Here is a 24,544-nt window from a genome sequence, read left to right as displayed (position 1 = left end):
TTTAGATTCTTATCTTCTGCTGAGTTTTTGTGATGGTTAAAGAAACTGCTTCATCAGTCAAATATTAAGATGTACGGTTCTGGCATCACATCAAGGTTCTTCAGCAAGACAGATTTATAGGGAAACACTGTTTTACACTGTAAGGATGCAGCCCACAAAATGTAAAATGTTTAGAGAGAGGTTTTCTTGTGTCGATTGACTCACAATTCAGGCCCACTGCACAGAGTTATAAGGGCTGGAGCTGCCCGGCGATCTACTAATGCTTCACTCATGCCTCGGAGAACCAACTGCAAACCCACCACACAGCAGGATGAGAGAGAGGGAGAGGCATGGTGGGATGGGACAGAGACAGGAGGAGAGAGGGAAATGTAGGTAGAGGACAGAGAGAGGTACAGAAAGAAGAAAAAATATAGAAGAGATAAAGAGAGAAAAAAGAGTGACAGGATAAACTGAGAGAGACGGGCTGATAATAAATCACTAATAGGCGAGCGAGTCAGGAGGAGGGGCCCTGCTTTAACAAAGTGGGGTAGGGAGGAAGAGGAGGAGGAGGTGACGGGTTACAGATGAGCATGCTGGGATTGTGCTGTTGTCACATGTAGACAATGTATACGCAACAGTCTGGCACAGGACTGGTCAGTATCGTAGACTGATGAGGCGATGGGAGCTGGCATGAGTTAGTGTTGCAGATTGACGATGCTGACATGCACAATGTTAGTGTTAACAGGGGTTATGCTGAAGAACCACCCCCTGGCACAGTCTAAACCTACACAGGAGCTTCTCCAAACAACTAAAACAGATGCCATTTAGATGAGACTGTAAATGACAGAAAAATATCTTAGTTAATCAATATGATTACTAAAAAGTTTTAAATCAAGGTCAAATTCTGTCTTAAGAGTTTTTTTGCGCGGAATCTGCCTCGCCGTGACTTTGCTCCTGGCAGGTACAGACTAGTGTGATAGTTCTTAGGCAGCAAAGAGAAGGGGGAGAGAGACGCGGCGCGGTTTACTGTTGTTGTTCCACTTACATTTCAGGGTCGGAGGACAGTGTGATGAGAGCCGGCACCACTCTCTGAGCTACCAGCGTCTCATTCACCCCCTTCACCAGCAGCTGATCCGATTGGACAGAGCCAGCCGTGATGTCACAGAGGTGGGCGGGGCATTGGGACAAGAGCGAGCAACACCGCCAATAGATAGAGAGAAAAGAAAAAAAAAAAAGCAAAACAAAGAGGGTAGGGAAAAGAAAAAAACAAACACAAAAAGATAGGAAGAAAGTGATATACAATGACAAGAACCATAGCTGCAAGGCACGGAGCGGCACTGTATGTATCAAGCAAGTGTGTGCACACACACATTCACACACACAAACACACGCACATTCATGCACCTGCAGGTATGCAGAAGACACGGCAAAGCCAACATAGCTAAACTTCACAAGTACTGTCACAGTAAGGTGAGCAGGAAACTGTGGGCTCTTTCCACATACTCCAGATCAGATTACTTCAGTCACTTTAAATATATAAAATAGTAGAGAATGCTCATTTGATCTGGCATCTGTGGTAGAGGACCACCTTTCAATCCACAGTTTTGACAATGGTGGACAGCTTTACACTATGGAATGGTGACAGTGAGGTGTTTTGGGAAAGGGCAAGTACTGCACAGAACAGGGGGACATGAATACAGCCTACCACTCCTCCTCCCCCAGGGTTTAGATCAACATAGGCCACGTTCCAGAGCTATACCTAGAGCCTCCCAACATTTGACCTACAGTGTGCACACATCTCATGTCTCTCATGGATTTGGCCTGGACTTCTGACTTGGCTTAAAATGGATACAATCAGCTCAGTAGAATAGCAAGGAAGAAAACAGAGAAGCTTTTGTCTTCCTTTAAAAAATAACAGTAGTATTATGTTTCCATAAGAGCTAAATTAGTGAAAACAGTAAAAAAAGATATCAAAAAAAAAATCAGGAGAAAAAATTTCTGATTAAATTATATTTTCCAACAACACTGAAAAGGAACAGGCCTTCAACTCCTTTGACCGCACAGTACTTTCAGGTCACTGGCTGAAGCCTTTAGCTGATATGGAGCAGATATTTATGTAGTTACTTAAGACGTGTGCACAGTGAAAGGTCTGATGTTAACCCCAGGAGGGTCTAGACATACAGCTGGAACCAGAGGGCAAATAAGCTACTGCTACAGTCTTCACTGACATTCATAAGACAGAATAGCTTAATATTAAATGCATGTTTAACAGCAGCAACAGCACGCCGAGCTAGCACATGTACAGCAAATAAGTAAACATAAAAGTATTATCTATATAGTAGGACTGTACCAGCATGTACAACTGCACAAAATCCTTTTTGCTCAATACATCAGTACATATAATTACATTTAAAATGGCTTACAATCATCGTATAACAAACTTTAGATGCTTTAATAAAAATTGTTTAAAAAAAAAAAAATCACAATACACAAGTTAATGCATGCTCATTTTATCTATACATTCCGTAAGAGTCAAAGTCATTTATTTTTACGTCTTGCTCAGAATGTACAAAAAAAAGCAAATGTATCAACAGCACCATATTTTTAGTGAAAATCTAAACAACAGGGATTTATTCAATACACTATCTGTGTGTTTGTGTGTCTGTTTTGTACCTCAAACATCCGTGCTGCAGTACACCGGACCAGAGCAGATGTATGGACCACCCCGTACCACAGGACAGTCAGCAGCAGTTCATGGTAGACTGGGTTAGCACTGAAATAGAGAAAAAAAAAATAAATATTGCGGTGACTGATGACCATCAACTAACTTCACACTGCAATGTAATTTATTCACGTTACAACAGCAAATGAATGACTGTACAAAAGAAAATGTGTTTTAAAAGTAGGGGTATCTTCCACCACATGCCAAAAAAAGATTAAATCTATGCATGCGTGTCTATGTATATCTCACCCCAGCTCCACAAAGGAGGCCTTCAGGCTGTCGAGAGGTGCATGGGATAGAGATAGGGTTGTCATAACATCCTCCAGGAAACCCACCAACAGCTTGCGATCCTCCTCCTTTAGAAAAACAATAGCTTTACACATACATTCATATTCACATTTTAATGCAAAATTCACAGTTTTCTACTGTAACTTAGTAGACTGCGACAAATGCTTTTCTAAAAACAATTTTTAACACAGGTTGAATTGGACAGCTCTGAGCATTTTTTGGTGACACATTGTGTTGAAAGTTAACTCAAAATATAGCACTTCTGTGTTCCAGGATGTTTTGCAACTGCTGCATTATTTTGTGAAGCTAAATATCAAAACAAAAATATGTGGTAACTTGATGTATTTTGGAGTGGATTTTCCCTCATGACAACGAACAATAACCCAAAGTACTATGTGGTACACACTCTTCAGCAAGGCACAAAGGTCCAAAATCTATTTAAAATGTCAGCTTATGGTATAGATGAACTTATTGCAATGCTATATTTTCAGGGTTGTGTTTTCTCCAGCAACTTTGTGTGATGAATTCTCTGTCTAAACAAATTGAAAATTTGTATTTCCTGGAAACTCAGATGCACACTAGATTTAGTTCATGAAGTTTTTTTTAAACTTACCTAATACATAATTGCCTATTTTTTTCTTTACAAACTTAAACATAACAAGGTGGTAGCTGAGCAGCTATACTGTCTCCACTTCCCATATAAATAACACTAAATTGCTCAAGCTTTTCATGAAAATCTCAAATAATTTCCAGACTAATATAATCTAATGTTTACAAAATTATGTGAAAAATATGGGACATATAAATTACAGCATTACAGAAATTAATGACTAACTGCGATAGGAAGCGTCTATACAAAAAAAAAAAAAAAAAACATCAAAAGGTTTGACCCTCAAGTCAACTACTTGAGCTGCTATTAAGTTACCTGGTTATAACATGTCAGCACTCCAGTGGCATAGATGGGGACTGTGGCTTTGGTGAGAATACCGTTCCCTGCTGAAGCATCTGATAGAAGAATAAAACCAGAGTAAAACAGGTCAAAGGAATAGACCTTTCAAAAATATTTTTGCATGTGTCTGCATCTAGACAAAATGACTTTTTCTTGTGGCTACATTGTATCATAGGCTACACTTGACACAGTTTTTCTTATACTGAACACTGGAGCCAGGCATATCTGGATTAACAGTCCTGTTTTGCCCAATTAATCAGGAAGATAAAAAATACATCAAGATGCTTAGGACAAGATGAAGCGAATTGCAGTCTGACATACTGTGCTGCACATTACTATGTCTGCAACAATGTGGGCTCAGCATACATTATATTGTTGTGGTTTTACAAAAATCTACTGAAAGGGGACAATTGCTATATAAGGGTCACAATGACCTCAACACTGACTATGTCCCAATGCAAAACACATTTCATAAATGGCCACAATACCAAAGCTAAATCACTTGGCAGCCAGATGAGACCAAGCACCTCTTTATAATCACAAAAACATGTCCGGAATTTAAAAAAGAAAAAGGGGAACACCCATAAGTGACTCCAAATAGCTTGTTTACATCAACAGTGTCAGTGTCTGAACTCCACCTATCAACATTCTCTTGAGAGAGCTGAGAAAATCTTTAAACACTTCAGTCCGTATGTCATAACTGCCCTTACCAACGTTTTCTTCAGAGAGTCGAAGAATCTCTTGGAACTGTGGTTTAACCTGAAAAGGTCAATAAGATTTTTAAAAATGCTGCCACTTCATTTCTAAATATCACTGACATTCATTCTAAGACACTATTTTTAAACATCTACCTCTGAAATGAATCTCTAATAAATAAATAGTAAACCTTCCACTCTTCAGAATACAGTCATTACAGCTGTATTTGAAATCATTTACTCATTTATTTTCCCCTAAATAACAATAAAATAAACTGTTGAGCTATAATATCATCATTTTGCACCACTAGGATAGATAGTGATGCACAACAACAGTAATATAACACATTCACCATCACAGGAGAAAAGGTGAAGCACTGCACTGTGAAGTCTTAAGCAAGTAATAGTGTACATGCTATGACATAGATTTTTTTGTTTGATTTCAGGATGGGGGCTGTTGTCAAGGCATAGCACTTACACTGCAAATTTAGACACAGTTCAGTATAGTTAATAATAATAATTTTAAAAAAGTCCATGTTCAGGTGAAGAACCTAAACTGAGGAAGACTACTTCAAGTTTAACCATTTGAACCTATAAACCCCAATGGCGTGTTTGAAAGCAATCAGAGCCAGAAACTGTAAAAACAAGAGAATCACTGGATGTTTAACTTTTCAACAGCCATTGAAGTTACCATTATCATACGTTTTGGTCTGGAAAAAATATTCAAATCTAAGGTTAAAATTGTGATATTTCAAAAGAAACTCTGTATTCTATATGTGTCATTATAAAAAAAATTGCCAAAATAAATCATGTCACAACCAGATTCTGTCAAACAATCAAACAAACAAACAAACAAACAAACAAACAAACAAACAAACAAATAAATAAATATACAACTGAGAAGCCATGGCCTGACAAATTCAGTTTTTTTGGATGAGCTAAACTGAAGGCCATGTTTATACAGTTACAAGATAAATACGAAGATAAATTAAGTAGTAAAATATCTACAGTATATAGCATATACTGGGGACTCTTTGTTTCTAGCATTGGTAACACCTTGGGCACTTGAAAAAAATGTTGGATTTATTGATGCTACATTTTTTTCAATTTCTGTAAATTCAGTAATCAAATAAATGTAACTTTTTTTCTCATTTATGGCTTCATAACTGTGTTATATTGCACAAAACACAATTACTGAAATTCCATTTGCATCGTTGTGCGGTTTCCATAGATATATCCATTATATTGCAGTGAAAAATGAGACCACAGTGAGTAAAAATGTACCAGGAACAAAAACATCCAGAAACTGCTTGGGGTTCAGAGGGTTACCGTTGTGGTATCCTCAAACTAAATCTTAACATGTCCCTACCTTAGTGTTGGTGAAAATCTTTCCAAAGGTGCGACAGAACCTCCAGAAAAAGCGGGAAAACTCGTGTACGCAGGTAGACGATGTCACATTAATGCGACCCACAATGTCTATGAGCTGAGGCAGGCTGGAGAAATAGCAGACAGACGGAGGTCAGTATAGGTGCATATTGCATTGAGCATACATGTCTTTATCTTTTTCAATAAACTGTAAACTGTCGGTTAACATGCATGTGTCTTGAGAGTGTGTGTGCATGTGTGTACTTGCATTATTCATGTTGTAGGGACACAAATTAGTTTGTTTACACACACACATCGTGAAGACCGGTCTCCCTTCTGGGGACCGGGACTCCCTTTAGGGAAGTCCTCAATGCATTATTCATCAAGCTTTAGTATGAAGACTTGTTTTCAGTTAAGTTAAGGTTAGGTTTTAGGGTTAGGGAAGTAGTGGTTATGGTTAAAGTTATTTTAAGTCTGTAGAAAATGAATACAAGCCAATGCAATGTCCTCTGAAGTAATGGAAACCCCACTTTGTGTGTGCGTGTGCGTATTTCTTACAGTTGGTTGACCACCCATAGCAGACTGTCCCAGCCGGTGGTTCCTTCATGCTCTAACTGGTGGTCATAGAGTAGCAGCAGAGCACTAAGCATCTCCCTGCTGCCGATGATAGTTGCCACATCCTGGAGAGGAGAAGCTGGCCTGGGGAACCGGGTAACTGCAAGACAAAAGATACAGTAAAACAGTAGAAACTCCTTAAATGTGCTCCTTATAGAATTCTAAGAGCAAAAACTGCTCCATTAGAAAATGTGTACATGGACCTCAGCTTTTGCTTCAGTTTTTTCAATCTAAAGTGAATCTCTTGTACAAGTACTAGTGTTTGTGTAAACAGTGACGCTACCTTCTATTGCAGGTATGTCTCCGTGGAGTTTGGCTCTGCTGGTAAAAGGTGCATTTTGCAGCACCACAGCAAACAGAGGAGGGATGAGGGACTGAAGGGCTGACAGGAAAACGTGGAGTTTGTGTTCATCAAGGCCGTGTTCTCCCTGCTACAGAAGAGGAGGCAAAAAGTAGGAAAGGTGAGGCAGTTGAATTAATTACATGCATTGCAAGATTTATTGAAATGAATGAGCTCGAAGAGTATGAAAAGTCATTTACATTAAGTAGCTTCTCTATCCGTGCTAATAGAGAAGGGATAAGTGCGGTGTGCAGAGTGCCCAGCTCTGTGGTCCAGGCAGCAAAGGCAGGAATGAAGACCTGGTGGACTGCACTGACCACCCGCTCTGATGGGTCCCCGAGTGACAGCAGCATCAACTCAAAACCCTGGAATAAAAACACAAACAAAAAAACAAAAAACTAGAATGAAAACTAATCCACAAGTATATACAGAACGAATGTTTTGACTGGTGGAAAATCCTGCGGCAATATTGACAGATAACTACAGGGTGGCAGTTCTTGATAGCATTTTAAAAAAACACAGTCTTGAAACATGTTCCTCTCCAAACACATACCTGGGAGTATTTGTCAGGGTCATCTATGTAACCCATGATAATACCCAGGCTCTTGACCACAGCCTCCCTGACCATGTCAGCCTTATCCTCAGCAAGCATCTGCTGAAGCATAGACAACACCAGGGAGCTACGAATCTCCTTCTGCAAGACACACAAAGCAAGATAAAGAAAAACAGAAAATTCATCTAGATTTCGTTCATCTACAGTACATTCATGTACGATCATTTTAAAATTCTGTATGCACAATATGGTCTTACAGGCAGATAAGGTGCTAAGGCTCCACAGGACTCTGCCACCAACAATCTCCTCTCTGGATATTTGTGGTTAATCTACGGAGGACAAATTTAGAGGAAATGTTGAAAGAAATAGAGGAACAGAAGTTGAAAAGAAGGGAGAAGCAGACGGGAGTGCAGCCGCCATGGAATGGAAACAACTCAAGAATCATCAACACGCTGACCCTGTGGAAACCGCTATTTGTCTTTCTACTCAGATTCTCAGCCTCCAAACCACTGGGAGTTGCTATTGTCATGACAGCAGCTTTTGTTTATCATAATCGTGCTGCATTGGGTGACACAGGTGGCAATGAAAACAAAACTGATATCACATTTATGTCAGGGACGCTATGAGGGTAATGACGGCTTTTTCTGGATCAGAGGATAAAATTAAACACTGAATGAATCTTCCCAGTGGCACCAAGACTCAGCTGAGATTTTCTCTGTATAAATTGTCTTTATTTTAATTAGAAATATGTGTTTTTTGTTGCAGAATTCTTCCTCTGTATTGTGAAATCTACACTACCGGCCAAAAATTTGGAGTCACTTAGAAACGTCCTTATTTTTGAAAGAAAAGCAGTTTTTTTAAATGAAGATAACACAAAATTAATCAGAAATACTGTCTAGACGTTAATGTGGTAAATGACTATTAACTGGAATGGCTGATTTTTAATGGAATATCTACATAGAGGTACAGAAGAACATTTCCAGTAACCATCACTCTTGTGTTCTAATGCTACATTGTGTTAGCTAATGGTGTTGAAAGGCTCATTGATGATTAGAAAACCCATAAGGAATTATGTTTGCACATGAATAAAAGTGTAAGTTTTCATGGAAAATGTGTAATTGCCTGGGTGACATTAATCTTTTGAACGATAGTGTATGTATATATATATATATATATATATATATATATATATATATATATATATATATATATATATATATATATATACATATGAGTGACAAAGTGTAACAAATTACCAACAAAAATAGCCATGATTAATACTAATCCTCCTGGTATTTGTACTGACATGCATAAGAAATTGTGGCTCATAAAGAGGAGACAGCGTCACAGATAACTTTGTAAAAAATACAACAGTAAAAATAAAACAAAACATAAAGGACGAGTATGAATGTTTTATTGCCAGTAAAGACTATATGCTGATTAATTCACAATCTGTCGTCTGTTCAATACTTGAGTACAAAATTAAACTTGGAATTCAGAAATAGAACAAAGAAGCAGTTTTCAAATGACTCAGTATGTATAAAGAAGTAAACTGAATGGAAAGATATGAAACTGTGGCAGCACACTGATGTATTAAAAGAGGTCAGCTGCAGCACTATACCTGTTCCCAGCACTGAGGAAGTAGCTCTGCCTCGACACGCGTGGGACCCACATGCCGTGCAAATGCAACACAGCCCGTCAAGATCATTTGTCTTTGAAAACACACACACATACATGTAAATATGACAAATCGCTGCTGGATAAACTCTGTTTGTCTCCCAGTCTTTGGGTCTAAAGAATGACTTCTTGGTAAGTGGTCAGTCAGTATCATAAAATATATGTGCATATTGCACTATCCTTATACACACCTCTGCTCATCATCCGGTCTCTTGATGAGGTTAAAAAGGATGTGAAGGAGCTGGTCTCTCTCTTTAGGCTCTGGGTGTAGGCAGGCGGTACACAGGATGAGAGGAATCAACTCCTGAAGTAGAGAAAGATCAGAAAAAAAAAGAGACAGAAAAATCTGGCATCAGTTTAGCTTTGCCAAAACAGAATGCGCTCATGATTACAACACATAGGGAAAGGACGGTTGGTAGCAGTCAAGCAGGCCTGCAAATCTCTGGAGTAGCAGGAACAGGAAAAGGGGAGAGGGTGTTTATCAAAAAGAGGAGAGAAAATGGACAAGTCACAGGGAGAAAGATACACAGTAGGGTCACCTTTGAACACCAACAGGAGCCCGTCAACAGTGGAGAAAGCATGCTTACCTTCAATACCTTCTTGGTGGTATACCTTGACTGATTTGGATATTTGGTTACACATATAAAGCTCGAGCCATGCACACACCCAGACAGTTGTATATAGACAGACACACACATACCGAATGTAGTACTTCTTGTGCTAAAACTGAGCTCTATCCCGGAGTTCAGACAGAGTTCATGGGCCTTCCAGCCAGAGGAGAGAGAGTTCGGCTGCCCTTGATACAGGGCCTCCATGGCCAAACTGCGGTCAGCGCTTCATTCCCGCCACACACACCGAAATTAGAGAGTGCACACAGAGTTAAAAATATTTTTTTTCAAACTCTGTTTTCTTTTTTTTTTCCAGGAAGATATCTTATTTTCCTGCCAAGTGTTGGAAGAACAAGCAAAACCCCAACACTGGACGGACAGACTGACCTAACAGAGAGACTTGGGTAAAGATAGGCTTTGATGAGTCACTCGCTCAAAACCTGACCAACCCTGTGAAGTTAGTGCCATGTTGGCCATCTATTAAAAAGTAAAAATATGACTTTTAAGTATCAGAGGCTCATTTTAAGTGGTTACATGCCGAGTTGAATATGGGAGAAATCCGTTCAAGCGTCAGAAAAACAGCAAAAATTTGCAAATTGACCGAATTCAGCCAAATTCAACCGTCTCATTTAATAATCTTCTGTCCTGGCCTGTAAAAATACTATACATCTTTGCAAGAGACATTTTGGAGAGTCAACAGCACTGGCCTTTTAAAACAAATAAAGGAATTCATAAAGAGCACACATCTGAGGAGTCAGAAACCACACTGACCCCGCTCTATTTTGGTGTGAACTCCAGTCTTTCTGATGTGAAGACTCCTTCAGGAGGTTAAACATCTGACCAGTTCTGGGTAAACATTGTGGGCAGGTAGAGTGGACAGAGTGACGCCAGAACCCAGGGACAGGAGGACCGTTGCTTTTTGTTAAAGGGTAGTACTAGTACACATTACAGTGCATGGACCAATATGCACAAGAACCTGCATCCAACTGCACCTAATTACTTCTCTCATCCATGTGTCCATTCTTTTTTATATAATTTTTAGCCATGCTAGTTATTTAGCTATGTGTGCCTGTTGGAAAATTTTGCAGACATTCAGACTAAACCCCAATAAGACCATAAAAATGGTCATAAACACATCAATTTATCAGCCAGCACCATCATAAGGTAGTTTTAAAAAAAACATTTGTCCAATACTTTACGACCACATGTCTGCAAAACTAATAACAGTCCCATCAGCCTCAACTGTACTTGATTACACTCCAAGATTTGGGCTTGAGCAATGTCTTAAGCCATAAATTTGTTGTTTATTCTACTCTGAATGGTCTCTGTTCAACATCTGTTGACTAATGCATTCATTAAAGCATTTCCAAAATTCGCCCGCCATGCGTCATGCCAACAATCTTGATAAAACTATCAATGCTCTTTGTCTTGCAGGAGTTCGTTAAGATCACAGTTATTCTGGCCAGTAGAAAAGACGGAAGTCAATGATTACAGCATTATTTACTCTCTTTATAAAGATAAAGAAAGCCTATACTCTTCTTCTACTGTATGCAGTAATGCCATCAGGAAATTATTTTTATAGCAAAAGAAAATAAATAATTCACTAAAAAGGAAAATTAAATACAAATGGTTCATTCAAAGAATGCAAATCACAGTGCAGTGCTGTCCTGTGTATTGAAGAAAAACGTGTTTAATGATTTACAGTGTCTGATAATACAGCCAGGTGGCAGGCAGAGTGTCACTGTATCACACTACCGTTTCAGGTCAGACACCTTTTGTTCTTAAGTGGGTGTCACATTCAAACAACTGAAGGTGTGTCTCCACGTTTGGGGTGGTCAGAAAGCCTCAAGTTGCAAGATGGAAGTGTGAGCAGCTGTGTGTGTGTGTGTGTGTGTATAATGTCACGCACAGTGAATCTAACGGACACAGTACAAAGTCCACACCACTCAAGAAGAACCCCAAAGCCTCAATGTTCTCCTGTGTTAGATTTTTTATTTTTTTTTGCCAACCTCTCACTGCAGTTTGTTTATCCAGATTTTGCAAAGAGATTAAGTTCTCCATAACTGTCTGTGGTTGATTAAAACTACATAACCATGGTGATATGCAAAGCAGCCTGGAAGCGAGCTACTCCAACCAGATTTACCTCTTTCAGACAATCCATTTTGTGCTTTATCAAGTTTCAATACCGTGTAAAAAATTGAAGCATATTGTATTTGTGTACACATGGACATACACAGACACGCATTGCATGCAAGCAGTTATGAGTTAAAAGAACACCTGTACAGGTGTCTGCATTATAGCTTCCACGGAGTAACTGCTTGTTAATGCCTAATTTACTGTCAAATCTCATTCCCTTCTTTCTTAAGAAGAAATTAGAACTCAACTATTGAACGGCAACTCTGTTCCCCAACAGTTAAAGATGGAGTCTGTGATTTGGGAACAAGATTGCTGATATTTAGCAAGTTAACATATTTAGGTAGCTAGCATGTGCATGGTTTACCATCTTGATCCTTTCCACTGCCCCCATCTCCCGAGCCCCATGCACAAACATGCATGGGGATCGCTGGAATAGTGAGCCATTTTGTGTCCCAATTACAGAGCCAGGGCTGTGCACAAACAAAGGATTTTTTCCAGTGCACAGACAGAATGGACAAAAAGTGTATTGGATTAGAATTACTGGCTTTACTGTTAAAGGAAGCAAGCCAGTTTACATTTAGTTGAGTTACCTGTAACAAAAAAAAAAAAAAAAAAAATACAACTACAATATATTCAAAAAATTATTTTGGCTTCTTTAGTTTTAAAAACATAACATAATCTTATTTGAAAAGGGTTGCAAAAATGTTATAAGACTAATTAAAACCACATCTCAGCAGTTAAGGTATGTACAATGATTGCCACAAATAAAATGTAAAAGGGACCACACAGTATAGGGGAAAGAGTAAATACAAACTGGATTGAAGAGACATACATTATAACTCACGTAAGGCCACAATTGCTTACTTTTAGGCCATCATTGCATGTTTGTTGACATTTTAGTTCCAAATCAGCTTTCATAATTTATTCTAAGACAGTGCAAGACAGCATAATAGTCAATTGCATTTTTTAGAAAAAAATTTGCAATTGCAAACAAATAACAATAATTTAATGCAAATCTTAGCCTAAGTGATAGCAGTTGTAGCTAAAGGAGCTGGGCATTAGTTACACATTTCTGATCTACAGGTCATGTGAGATCCATGCAGATGAGTGCGTGAAAGACTCACCTGGCAAAGGTGCGCAACCATTCTCTAGAAGAGAGGCATGCATGAGAGTGAGAGAATGAGTGAGACGAAAAGAGAAGAATAAAAACAAAACCAGTGAAGGCAAAAAGGACAGCAAATGTGAGTAGGGGACAGCAGAGGGGGAAATGATAATGACTGGTGGAAACAAACGGCATCATAAAAGAAGGTGAAATTCCCAATCAATAGATAGACACGAGTCAGCTAGGGATGAGCAGGTTAAAAAAATCTGTTTTAACTCTGTGGGTATTCTTTTTTTCTGTCCAAGGACACAATCTAAAAAGGCAACAAGGATAAAGGTGCTCTGTGCAGCTTCATTACATTAGGTTGGAGGCATTTGTATGAATTGTTTGAAACAAACCACTAATCACACCAATTAGACCACTGCCAAAAGACTGGCAGCATCTACACAGTGTGCACAAACCAAAAAAAGGGTGGTGTTCTTTTAAAGCAAACAGAGCAAAATATTTCTCACAACAGCAGATGGTGAAATGAGTGAATCATCACCAGAAAGCAGAAACTTGTTTATCTTCACAGACAAATTCGGACAAGAGATGCAAAATTCACTTTTGCATGAGGATTATGGAAAATATATCTGGCACTGAGGTGACAATGTGGACAATTATTTGCAAGATATCACTGTTAAACATACTGACAAATAACTTTACATTTAGCACCTTTAACCCAATGATGCCTGAGGCTGTTATAATTAGTTTTCAATACGCTGTATGAAGACGGTTTACATTGAAATTTGTAAGATGACTCTACAGCTCTCCCTAAATTTCCACCCTGCTTAGCCTTGCTGCTGTGTGTGTATCTATTAGACATTAAGACAAGAAGCCTGTGATGATGACAATGACAGGGAAACAGGGAGGAGAAGAAGAGGAGAGGGAGGAGCAGCAGGAGTGAGGTTACCTCTCGTTTAGCAAGAAGGACATTAGGGACAATGTGAGGAAGACAGCGGCCCAACATTAGCATCACACTCTCCTCGCTGTCTGCTATACGAGACACCTGGAAAGGAGAGGGATATTATGAAATGTTCCTGTCCTGAATGAACCTTTGTTTTTTTATACGCATATGAAAAGCGTGGTGCTGACCTCTGCTCCCAAGCGGCTGTCAGAACACATTCTGCAGAAGGACAGCAAGGCTTGCTGGAAGACCGGAGATAACTTCCTGGAGACACCACAAACGGCAAGAGACCGAAAACAGTCACATCACTCTGCAACATTTAATCTGAAATACACCAGAACTCTGGAGAGTGCCCTGGCCACTGAATGATTAAGGAGTGAACTGGGCTACCTAACCAGAGAGCTTAGCGCTGCCATTCACCCATGTACCTACTAAAAGTACCAAAAGTATTTTACCTCTCAGTTTTTGCAACTGTGCATGAATCTGAGATTTTAAAAAGGGAACTATATGAGGGCACCTCGGAATAACAGTATTCCACTGAATGAATGATTCACTAGTTGTTGACGCACTACATATTCTACAGCATGGGTGGGACAGACGTAAGAAATGTTTAATCATAACCAAAAATATAAATTCAATCCCACTATGTACTCTGAGAAAATGAACCAAGTGCCAAGGCCTACTTTTTCACTCAAGAGGGCAGTCACTCACCTAATAACTGCTGTTCTTTGTGCATTGTGGTTACAAAGACTGTTAACTACCTCCATCTAGTGGTTACATTCAAGAACTACACTGATATGGGCTACAACTGCATGCTTTTTCTGTATTATATTCATATAGTGTACATTCAATGTGTAAAGTTTACCTAAGGTGATCTGATTCGGAACCAATATAAATCAAGTAATATAGAAACAAATACAAAATTTTGTCTCAAGAATTGTCATTTTGTAGTGTATATTTACATTCTTTCCATAGAGGAAGTATATATAGAATTTTTAATATGGTTTTTGAATTTGTATTTCGTTGTTTTGCAAATGTCATTCCTGAATTTTCACTCACCTGTTGGGTTTATCAAACTGGACAAGTGGCTGACTCTTAAGCTTGTTGTGGGATTGTGGATGTGATGTGTTTTGAACAGAGGTGGGGTCATTACCAGCTTCCGAAACCCCTCTGATGTCCAGATACTGGCCATTATCTGTTGGAGGCTGAGGGTAAGAGAAAGTTGAGTTAGGATTAGAGGTTTAAAATGTGGGATTCTGCAAAAAAAAAAAAAGAAATAATCTCATAGGAGATCTGACGGTATGACTGAATTAAGTTAGGATTAGAGGTTCAAATACCTGGGATTTGAGAAAAATGTTGCAATTGCAAGACACTGGTCCTATTAATACTGTGCATCACTGGCTAACATTTGCAGAAGTCAGTGCACTACAGATTCAAACTGCCCACATACCACAGAGAGAGGGTCAGTGGAGCAAGCGGTGGTGGTGGTAGAAGAGGAAGAGAGGTTAGATTTACTCTGGGTGCCCAAGTCCAGAGTGGCCAGAGGTGGGGAGGAGACAGTCCTCTTCAGTGTCTGAATCTCACTGTGAGGCCAAGAAAATGAAACGGTGTGTCAAAAAGACGACACATTTCATACTAGTGAAGCAGCAAATCAATAAACAATCCCCTGTTCAACAAGTTGTATCCAAAAGCATTTGCAGAACAGCTCTGTAATATGCCTCAGCTGTTCGGAATTGTGGTTAAACAAACTAGTCAAAACCCTACTGGTGGCAATTAAAGACTTGACATAGAGTTTCAGAGGAGGTTTTTTTTCTCTGTAATTTCATGCAGCAGTGGTACTCAGAGGAAATTTCCATACTGGTCCAGTTTTGGTCAGAGTTATGGTAATAATGTGGAATGGAGTACTGGAAACTTTTAGATTTTTTTATGAATGCTTCTCATTTCCCCTTGGCACTATTGGCAAATGAAATATAACTGCTATGAATGAAGGGAACTGTGTCTACATCAATACAGGTCAGCACATGAGCACAAACTTGCACTTACCTTTGCAGTTTCTTGATCTGCTCTGCTAGGCTCTGCTTCTCATTGTTGAGGAGGCTGATCTGGTACTCCAGCTCTTGCACCACTTCTGTCTGTTGCTAGAGAGGGAAAAAATATAATACGGATGTGTTAGAATTTTAGCTCAAAAGCAGGCACTCTAAAAGGTCAAAAGTCTATCAAATCTTAGACTTTAGTGAAATAGGCGACCACTGTGAATGTAGAGCTGGTATTAGGTTATTTTTATCATCATCATTGTAGTTCTATGGACCATTTCCTCTACGCTATGTAATGAGTCAAATCAATCAATCCTTCTGGTCAAATTGATGCGGCCTCTTAATGACTGTGTAAATGCACTGTTTTCAGCCAGTTTCAGTTATCTCCTCTAATAGACAATTGATTCAAATAAACAAGATAATGGGAGTACTACTTTAACATTGATGCTTGAATTGTGTGTTCTGCACATACAAAACTGTTAATAGATAACAACCTGCATACATAGAATTATTGGGTTTCAACGTGGAAAAAATTGACATTTTAACACTGCATCAGTCTTTTCAAAGTAAGTCACATGCATGTCTGAGTTGCTGCACTGCAGTACCTGAGTGGGGAGACTAGAGGCTTCACTGTGCACAGCATGTGAGGCGTTTAGAGAACATCGGTAAATTGTAGTGTCTATCGATATGCAGAGGTTGAGCGATTGAGAAATTTTCATTCCAGTCCTATTCATATTTGCCTTTAGGAGACGTACTGAATGTATTTGTGTAACAAGAATGTAGCACAACATGGAAGGGAAGGTGGTGCTCTGTATCAATGATGAAGTGATTGCACTTAAAATATTTGTGATTGTCATTTCATTCATGATTGTGCAGCCCTAACATGTACTGTACACACCTGTTGTGATAAGTCAGGCTTCTTAGGGGGCTCTTGAGCAATGCAGTTTCCTGGAAGATCACCAAAATCCACCCCTACTGACACATCAACCATGTCCCGAGGAGAAGGAAGGGGGGTGCCACAGTTCCTGTAGAGCTGTAATAGGTCAGGAGGTTTTGGGATGTTGAGGCCGACATCATCCCACAACTCAAAGTCCTGGAAATGAATAAAACATTTTTTAGAAAAACAATTATACGATCCTCATATTGTGGCCAATGTGGAGTTGTCCTCTGCATTCATCTATACAGGACTGTTGAATATATTTGTGGTAATATGATCCAACTAGTGTCTGGGAACTCATGGTTCTAACTCTACCTCCTAATCATCCTTACGAATAAAGAAACTTGGCAATGAAAACGTGGCAAAGTGTAAAAAAGGTCCACTCTATTTAGACATTTGTCACACTGTCTCTCTAAAGCAGCCAGAAAAAGCTTTACCTGATCATCATTTTCATCAGAGAAGGTGATAGATGAGAGTTTGTATTCGTTTTTTAATAAATATTCATTCACAAGGAAGTTTAAGGCTCTTTTCTCCAGTGGGCGTATAGGCTCCTGGGATAGAGAAGAAAGAGAAGCTGTAAAATTATTCATTCAAGGCCTACAAGTGACGGCCTCACAGGAGTTTAAAGGTACACGTTTAATCTCTCGGTTCCTTCTAACACAGGAGAAAAATTCACAAATCTTTGCATTTTGAACACTTAAGAGATTTCCCACCTGAATTTCAGGACTTGACTTGAAGTTTTTTCTCTCTTGAGAGGGCACTTCGCTCTCTGCAAAATTGAGAAGACATTAGATGGGTTTGAAAGGATTCTGAGCATTACTCATCTAGAGGAATTCTCTTAGAAACTAAAAAAGAGAGAAAGCTGTAACAAAAAGGGTTCAGGTGGAGAAGAAGTTAAAAGTACGCCACACCTGCTGCCTGAGTCAAGTTGGCGCGCAGAGCCTGAATGGTCTCCTTTGCTTTCCGTAGCTCAAACTCCAGCACTGGACAGGAATTGACAACACACACACAGGAAATGCATCCAACCAAAGACAGGGAACAAACAAATAAAAACAAGGATGGGCATGAAAAACCAAACGACACAAAAGATCATAAGAGTCATAAAAAAAAACAACAACAAAAAAAAAGAATGCATGCAAATCATGGGTCTAAGAAACGCATGCAGCAGAGGATCATGGTAAAGCTGACTGGATGTTTGTTTGACAGGTGTGTGTAATGCTTTGAGATACATCTCAATGATAGGATCTCCTGCCCTCGTTTTCCTCCCATCGATAGCAACGATGACTTCACAAATGGGAGTCCAAATTTACTGAAGTTGTAGCTGAGGTGAGCAAATCTATTCAACCTACTAAAATGTGTCCTTGATAATCTACAAGCTGTCTGACACAGGTTTTTTCCAGGCAAATGCCTTACTAATAAGTAATTAAAACATTTGGTTTCAAGCCACTCAAAAGGACAGCCACTGCTCAGGTTACTTGTTTTCAACAGATTAGGCCATTACAATATCACAACCCTATTCTATGCTTTAAAAATTAAGAGTCAAAATATGATTTAGGCATACTTGTTTTCATTAAAAAAACAGTGTATTATAACATGAGCAAGCCATTTCTGACATCTTATACAATCAGAAGCAGCAGATATTGGGCTAAGCCTATAAATTCCAATTTGAAATGCTAAACTAACACTGAATAAAGAAAAAGAACACACAAGATCTTAAAGACATGTTAGATAAAAAACACACGCAAAAAAGTAATAAGCGATGGAGCAGGAAAACTATGTTGCATAGCCGTGCACTGAAAATCTACTATTTGATCCTGAGCCTGTTGTTGCCTCTAAATCTGTCATCGAATGTCTAGGATTGTGGTTCAGTGGATGCTGTAGTAAGTTTCACACTTCTTTACTGAAGGGCTAAACATGCCAGTATAGGAAGTGTGAAAGGGAGGTATAACTCTTTAACAATCTTTGAGGTCTCAAATACAACCTACTATTTCTCAAAAGGACATTATCATTTTTTTTGTTTCCACAATTTAGGAAAAGAATGGCATCAATATTATAGTTTTTTTAGTTATTTGTTTAACAAAAAAACACTAATTCTGACCAACTTTTCCAGCAGATCAAGAGTGCACAGGATGCAATCGCAACAAAATGGAAAACCAAGAACTTAATAACGGGGAGAGAAATAAAAAAAAAGAATAAGCAAAAAGCTAGTCTGGATGGAGTGACTTGTCCAGTATTTCACTGGGGTTTGATCAACGTCAGGAGGAAGCCAGAAAACCCAGAGTCAGACAGCTGGGGGCAGGCATCTTGGCAAGAAGACCAGGTTGAGGGGAATGAGAGTGGGGATGGTTGAAAAGTGAAGAGAGGAGAGGGAGGCACCAATTTGGTAAAGTGAGAAGTGTGTGAGTAATTGCCATTTTGGAAAAGATGCACAATTTGTAGGTGTGAGGCAGAACCAACATCTCTGCTGCATGGTTTTAAATCAGTCCTTACTATGCATTATTATATATCTGTTTTTATCAACTGATAAAAGCCCCAAACCATAAGCAAGCACTGTTTACATTTTAGGTTTACATTCCCCCTGCATTATATTGACCTGAAAGTAGTGCTTTTATGCACACATTACATTTATTGACATTAATAATTACAAACTATGTATGTTCAGTGCATATTCTAATGCTTTGAATTTATGTACAGTGTAGGGGGAAAACAAGATTTAACAAAAAACAATTAAAAACATAAACCACAAAACATTACAGTGTTTAAACAGTTTGCATACAATTTCATTACTCCGTACAACAGTTATGGATTGGGGCTTTTCAGGACTCAGTGACTAACACTTACCGATCGAACGGATGGATGACTACAAAAAGCTGATAATGGATAAAGTCAACTGTTGTATTATGACACTATACATGGCTAAAAAGTAATGTCTTCGTGTTGGTGACTAAGAAACAGAGAGATCAAACTTCCCTGCACGTCAACACTCTGCATTAGCATAAAAGGCTTATTCATTTGTTTTTCTTTAGACAACAGCATGAAAATGCTCATCACACAACATCTAAAAACTAACAACATGCTCATAAATGAGCAGCTGCTTTTAAAGGCAACGTTGTGTGATGACGCATCACTGGTGTCAGACACAACTGTTAATGTATTTGCCTAAAACTATCTAATGGTGTGTCATGACGGAGTCACCGGGGTAAAAGAGTGTGATATCAAACAATGCTGAAACAGGTCAAAAATAACACAGACTGACTCGACAGTGTGATCGCTGATGGGAGGAGACACGAGCATCTCTACCACGCAACAGAAAGAAGCAGACTACATGTTGAAACTGGAATATGTTAAAGATCAGTTACTTTATTGTTACCTAGCTGGTGTAAAAAGCCTACATTGAAAAAAACGTGATGCTATGAAGCCCCAGATATTTGGTTAATTTGACAGCATGTAGGTCAAAAAGTATTCTCATGATTTTGTCATCCCTACTAAGGAGGCATGACATAGCAGCGTCAAATGAAAAAATAAAAACACATCGAAGCTTTAATATACTTTAGATTATTATTATAGGTTAAATAGATATGGGATGAATGCAGCTTTCAGAAGTTATCTTCCTTGTTGTTATTGGACTCTCCCATTCAGTCATTATCCTTTTATTTGCCCAAGGTAAGCCAGGTCTCTTGCTTTGAGCCCGGTAGATGTGGTTCATCTTACCTGCCACCCGTTCGTCAGACTCTCGGTTGCCGTCATCTGAGTATCGGGCAAAGTCCAGAGAGTCCAAGGTGCTGATGCTGCCAGCTCGATCTGAACGGGGACACAAACACAGAGATAGCAGTGAGACCAGTATACAGCTACATAACCACACAGTTAGATGATTTCATTATCAAGCAGCTAAGGCTTTAAAATGTGTCAGAGCTTTACATGGATTCACTATTTTGCTTACGGGCTCTTCATCACCATAAAAAGCCTGCTGATGCTGGGCCTAAGTTAAAAGTCCACCTTTCCACAATACAAACAGAAACTTAACTAAAGTCACCTAAAAGCAGAGATCCATATAAACTACATGGAAAGGTTATAGTTTAGCCAAGAAACAATTCAGTTACTGCACTTGAGAAGAAAGTAATCAATCGTGAATACAACTTTGCTTAACAGACACGCCCATTTCCAAACTAATACCTTCAAACAGTAACCTCACATCTGATTGTAGGAATACCGAAAGCATTGTTCACCCAAAGAAGAGATAAAGCTGAAAAATAAGCATAGTCATGCTCATATGTCACTGAGCTGGGCTACTCCAGTAGCTCAGTCAATGGTGTTAGCTTTCTTTCCACTGCAATGCAAGTGTGAGATTGGCCTATTTGTTCTCTGATATCAAGATACAGTAGAAGGTCAAGCCAAATGTAGCCTTGCTGGCCTAAAAGCCAAGCTAAAGAGCAGGGATTGTGTGAGTAGTGAAGCTAAAAGAAAAAAAAGTACTAACCCAACAAATTCATTGTTGGCACCAACGATAAGCACCAGATTGCTTAAGTTACAAAGTTATATTGTCATTGTAACTATATTATCTGTGAGTGTCCTTTGAATAACGATATACCCTGGTATTATTAAAATAAGCTAGACCTTTAAAAAAAAAGAGAGAGAAACTTAAAGGGTGATGCCAAAAGAAAAAGCAGTTGCTTGAAACAAGAATACTTTTTTGGGGGGGCTAAATACGTATTTTTAATCACATTCAAAAATTGGGTGAAAAGTATAAAATGTAGATCTGCATGTGTCACATGCAGCTTTACTAAGCAAACACACTCTCAGTCCTGTGACCGTAGTGTGAGAGGGTTCCTGCACTGGTTGTGTCTGTATGTGTGTCATTGTTCTGTCTAGCTGATGTCAGGTGAATAGCTTTTCCTGTGGAGAATGCTTCCAACTGTCCTTACTTCCTGATGATGTGTGAGGATGATTGCTTTAAGTGGCTGCAATTCTATTGGCAAAGCAGTACATAATAGTGTTTATAATAGGTATGTGCACAAGGAAAAAAAAACATAATTTCGTATTTGTGCATGAGCATGCAAGATGTCTTTTGTTTATGTGCCTGATTTGCAAAAAGCAAGAATTTCTGCCTGGTTGACCTTTCAGTTCGATGCCTGTGGCGAGTACTATCTGGACTGAGACAGATCTGACACTTTAGACCATCTCCTCCTCACTTTGCTCCTGCCTGGCTGGCTGTACAACACATGGACACAAAGACAATAGATTCTCTGCTTGGCAAGTTGAAAGACAAAGGAGATAAATGGGAGAAAGAGAAAGGTACATGAGTTTAGATCAGGAACACAAAGTTACATTTAAAAAGAGATGATCCAAATACAGGATACAGGAGAGAAATGGATGGTCAGGATATAGCCAACAAGCTCTTTTAATTTAATGGGACGGATGTTTTGGCAATACTGAGGTTGGTTTAGTGTGTAGAAAGACGAGATGAAACAATGGACCGCAAAGCTCTATGCACATTTATTGAAAATATATTTGATAAAATGTAGTAGTGAATGAGGGCTGCACAGTGACGTAGTGGTTAGCACTTTCGCCTTGCAGCAAGAAGATCCCTGGTTCGCGTCCCGGCTTTCCCGGGATCTTTCTGCATGGAGTTTGCATGTTCTCCCTGTGCATGCGTGGGTTCTCTCCGGGTACTCCGGCTTCCTCCCACAGTCCAAAAATATGCTGAGGTTAATTGATCATTCTAAATTGCCCGTAGGTGTGAATGTGAGAGTGCTTGTTTGTCTTTGTATGTGGCCCTGCGACAGACTGGCGACCTGTCTAGGGTGTCCCCTGCCTTCGCCCGAGTCAGCTGGGATAGACTCCAGCCTCCCCACGACCCTAGTGAGGATTAAGCGGTGTATAGATAATGGATGGATGGATAGTAGTGAATGAGCCTATGGAAAAACCTACATATTATTATCACATGTAACAAAATAAATATTATATTACCACACAAAAAATAATAATAAACCACATTTATGTATGATTGAACCAGGCCAAGGATTTAATTCTATGCATGTAGTTAAACGGAGATAAGAAACAAATTGGGTTTCTATGAAAAACATTTGTTTCTTTGGTTGCACTTATTAGAACCACAAGCAGTCAAACCCTAACAGAGAGTAATAACCCACTTTCTGATTGTGCACCACTGCTGTGATGCATGCACTTGCACATAAGCCCTAGCATTCACATGCACAGAAACACCTGCATTTGCGCACGCACACACACAGCTTAATGAAAAGCAGAGAGTTATGAATAGGCAGCCCGTCGGAGTCGGTCCAAAGCAACAAGGAGCCTTGCCAGTGCTCCAATAATATCATTAATCACCTTCTCACACAATACCAACTCTCTGCACCCTGACAGAGAAAAGGACAGGGGGACATGAGAGAACATGAGGTCGGGCCGAGTCATAGGCAGTGCTTCTATTTGGAAGGCGTACATGTGGCAGGTTTGTTTCAACAGGCTAAGAATGACTACTATCGAATTTTTATCAAATAAATGTAGGTGTTGTTATAAACCTCACTGTTCAGATGTGCTGTATTATTGAGCTAGCTGAATATTATGTCAATTTTAAAGATAAATTGAGGTCACAAATAGCTTAAATTACAATTTATGACATTAATATACTATTTGACACATATAAAGTATGTGAAAGTGTCTATAACAATAAATTGACTGTAATTTATATAACTGCTATTAGTCCTTATGTGGCAAATCACACAAACTTCCGAGATATGGCAGCTTTCTGTCAACTATGGCCACGTTTACATGAAGTTTTTTAATTCGGAATTAACTCATTCGGAATTAAAGTTTTGTGCTTCGCGTTTACATGGAAATATTAATTCCAAATTAAGGTTTACATGGACCACACGTTTATTCCCCTTCCTTAATTCCGCTTTAACGCTTGGGCGTTGGAAAGGATTCTGATTGGACAGGGAGTGGACATGACGTATCCCTGTTTACCGGATGAAAACAAACTCCATTTGCCACGGCATTTCTTTTCCCCAACAACATGGAGGAACACCTAATAAGCACGCTTTTCGCTTTGCTTTTTATTGTCGTTTTGAAACAGCAACTCGACAATGGCGTACTACTTCTGTTACGTCACTTGAGAAGGAGAAGAGAGATAGAATACCGGAGAAGAATGTGCTCGTGCCAGTAAGGTCACAGAACGTGTACGTCGCTACGTCATCGCTACGTGAGGAGCCAAGCATGCACAGAATGACCGGAGTTAACTAAAGCAGAATTAACTGTATACATGAATAGAACGTACAGCAATTAGTTTATTCGGAATTAACATCGGAATAAACCAGGTAGTTTATTCGGAATTAAGTTTCTTCGGAGTTAACTTTCTAATTCAGAATTAAGTGTTTACAAGGAGATTTTAAAGCAGAATTAACTTTAATTCCGAATTAAAGAGGAATTAAAGGTCTCACGTAAACGTGGCCCACGATGGGTTAAGAGAAAACCATTCATACTTCCTTGCTACAATTTAGCAAGGTTGTGGGAGACGCTTTACTTTGCTATGTGGCTTTGAACAACAGGTGCAGCTCATAACACAGTCATTATCTGTACAAATGC

General features: G+C 39.2%; 1 protein-coding gene across 7 annotated transcripts in view; it reads right to left on the bottom strand.

Annotated features, from left to right (window-relative positions):
* The window catches only part of relch (RAB11 binding and LisH domain, coiled-coil and HEAT repeat containing), a 36,749-nt gene that overhangs the window by 8,592 nt on the left and 3,613 nt on the right, over nucleotides 1-24,544 (bottom strand). The window contains exons 2-25 of one of the 7 annotated variants that reach the window (XM_035946422.2): nucleotides 20,657-20,746; nucleotides 17,857-17,928; nucleotides 17,659-17,714; nucleotides 17,383-17,496; nucleotides 16,907-17,101; nucleotides 16,019-16,113; nucleotides 15,426-15,558; nucleotides 15,035-15,180; nucleotides 14,164-14,239; nucleotides 13,982-14,077; nucleotides 13,052-13,075; nucleotides 9,375-9,487; nucleotides 9,128-9,218; nucleotides 7,764-7,835; nucleotides 7,507-7,647; nucleotides 7,154-7,318; nucleotides 6,897-7,044; nucleotides 6,557-6,713; nucleotides 6,003-6,126; nucleotides 4,649-4,697; nucleotides 3,915-3,994; nucleotides 2,951-3,057; nucleotides 2,653-2,752; nucleotides 1,025-1,107 (exon numbers count right to left, since the gene is read on the bottom strand). In XM_035946422.2, the coding sequence (XP_035802315.1) occupies nucleotides 1,025-1,107; nucleotides 2,653-2,752; nucleotides 2,951-3,057; nucleotides 3,915-3,994; nucleotides 4,649-4,697; nucleotides 6,003-6,126; nucleotides 6,557-6,713; nucleotides 6,897-7,044; nucleotides 7,154-7,318; nucleotides 7,507-7,647; nucleotides 7,764-7,835; nucleotides 9,128-9,218; nucleotides 9,375-9,487; nucleotides 13,052-13,075; nucleotides 13,982-14,077; nucleotides 14,164-14,239; nucleotides 15,035-15,180; nucleotides 15,426-15,558; nucleotides 16,019-16,113; nucleotides 16,907-17,101; nucleotides 17,383-17,496; nucleotides 17,659-17,714; nucleotides 17,857-17,928; nucleotides 20,657-20,746 (2,527 nt within the window). Of the gene's footprint in view, nucleotides 1-204; nucleotides 288-1,024; nucleotides 1,108-2,652; nucleotides 2,753-2,950; nucleotides 3,058-3,914; nucleotides 3,995-4,648; nucleotides 4,698-6,002; nucleotides 6,127-6,556; nucleotides 6,714-6,896; nucleotides 7,045-7,153; nucleotides 7,319-7,506; nucleotides 7,648-7,763; nucleotides 7,836-9,127; nucleotides 9,219-9,374; nucleotides 9,488-13,051; nucleotides 13,076-13,981; nucleotides 14,078-14,163; nucleotides 14,240-15,034; nucleotides 15,181-15,425; nucleotides 15,559-16,018; nucleotides 16,114-16,906; nucleotides 17,102-17,382; nucleotides 17,497-17,658; nucleotides 17,715-17,856; nucleotides 17,929-20,656; nucleotides 20,747-24,544 lie in introns of all 7 variants that reach the window. The other 6 variants (XM_035946423.2, XR_004847029.2, XM_023266219.3 and 3 more) reach the window with 6 other exon arrangements.

The sequence above is a fragment of the Amphiprion ocellaris genome, chromosome 22 (assembly GCF_022539595.1).
Source record: "Amphiprion ocellaris isolate individual 3 ecotype Okinawa chromosome 22, ASM2253959v1, whole genome shotgun sequence".
NCBI classification, from domain to species: Eukaryota; Metazoa; Chordata; class Actinopteri; family Pomacentridae; genus Amphiprion; species Amphiprion ocellaris.
This window is presented reverse-complemented; position numbering and strand designations above follow the sequence as displayed.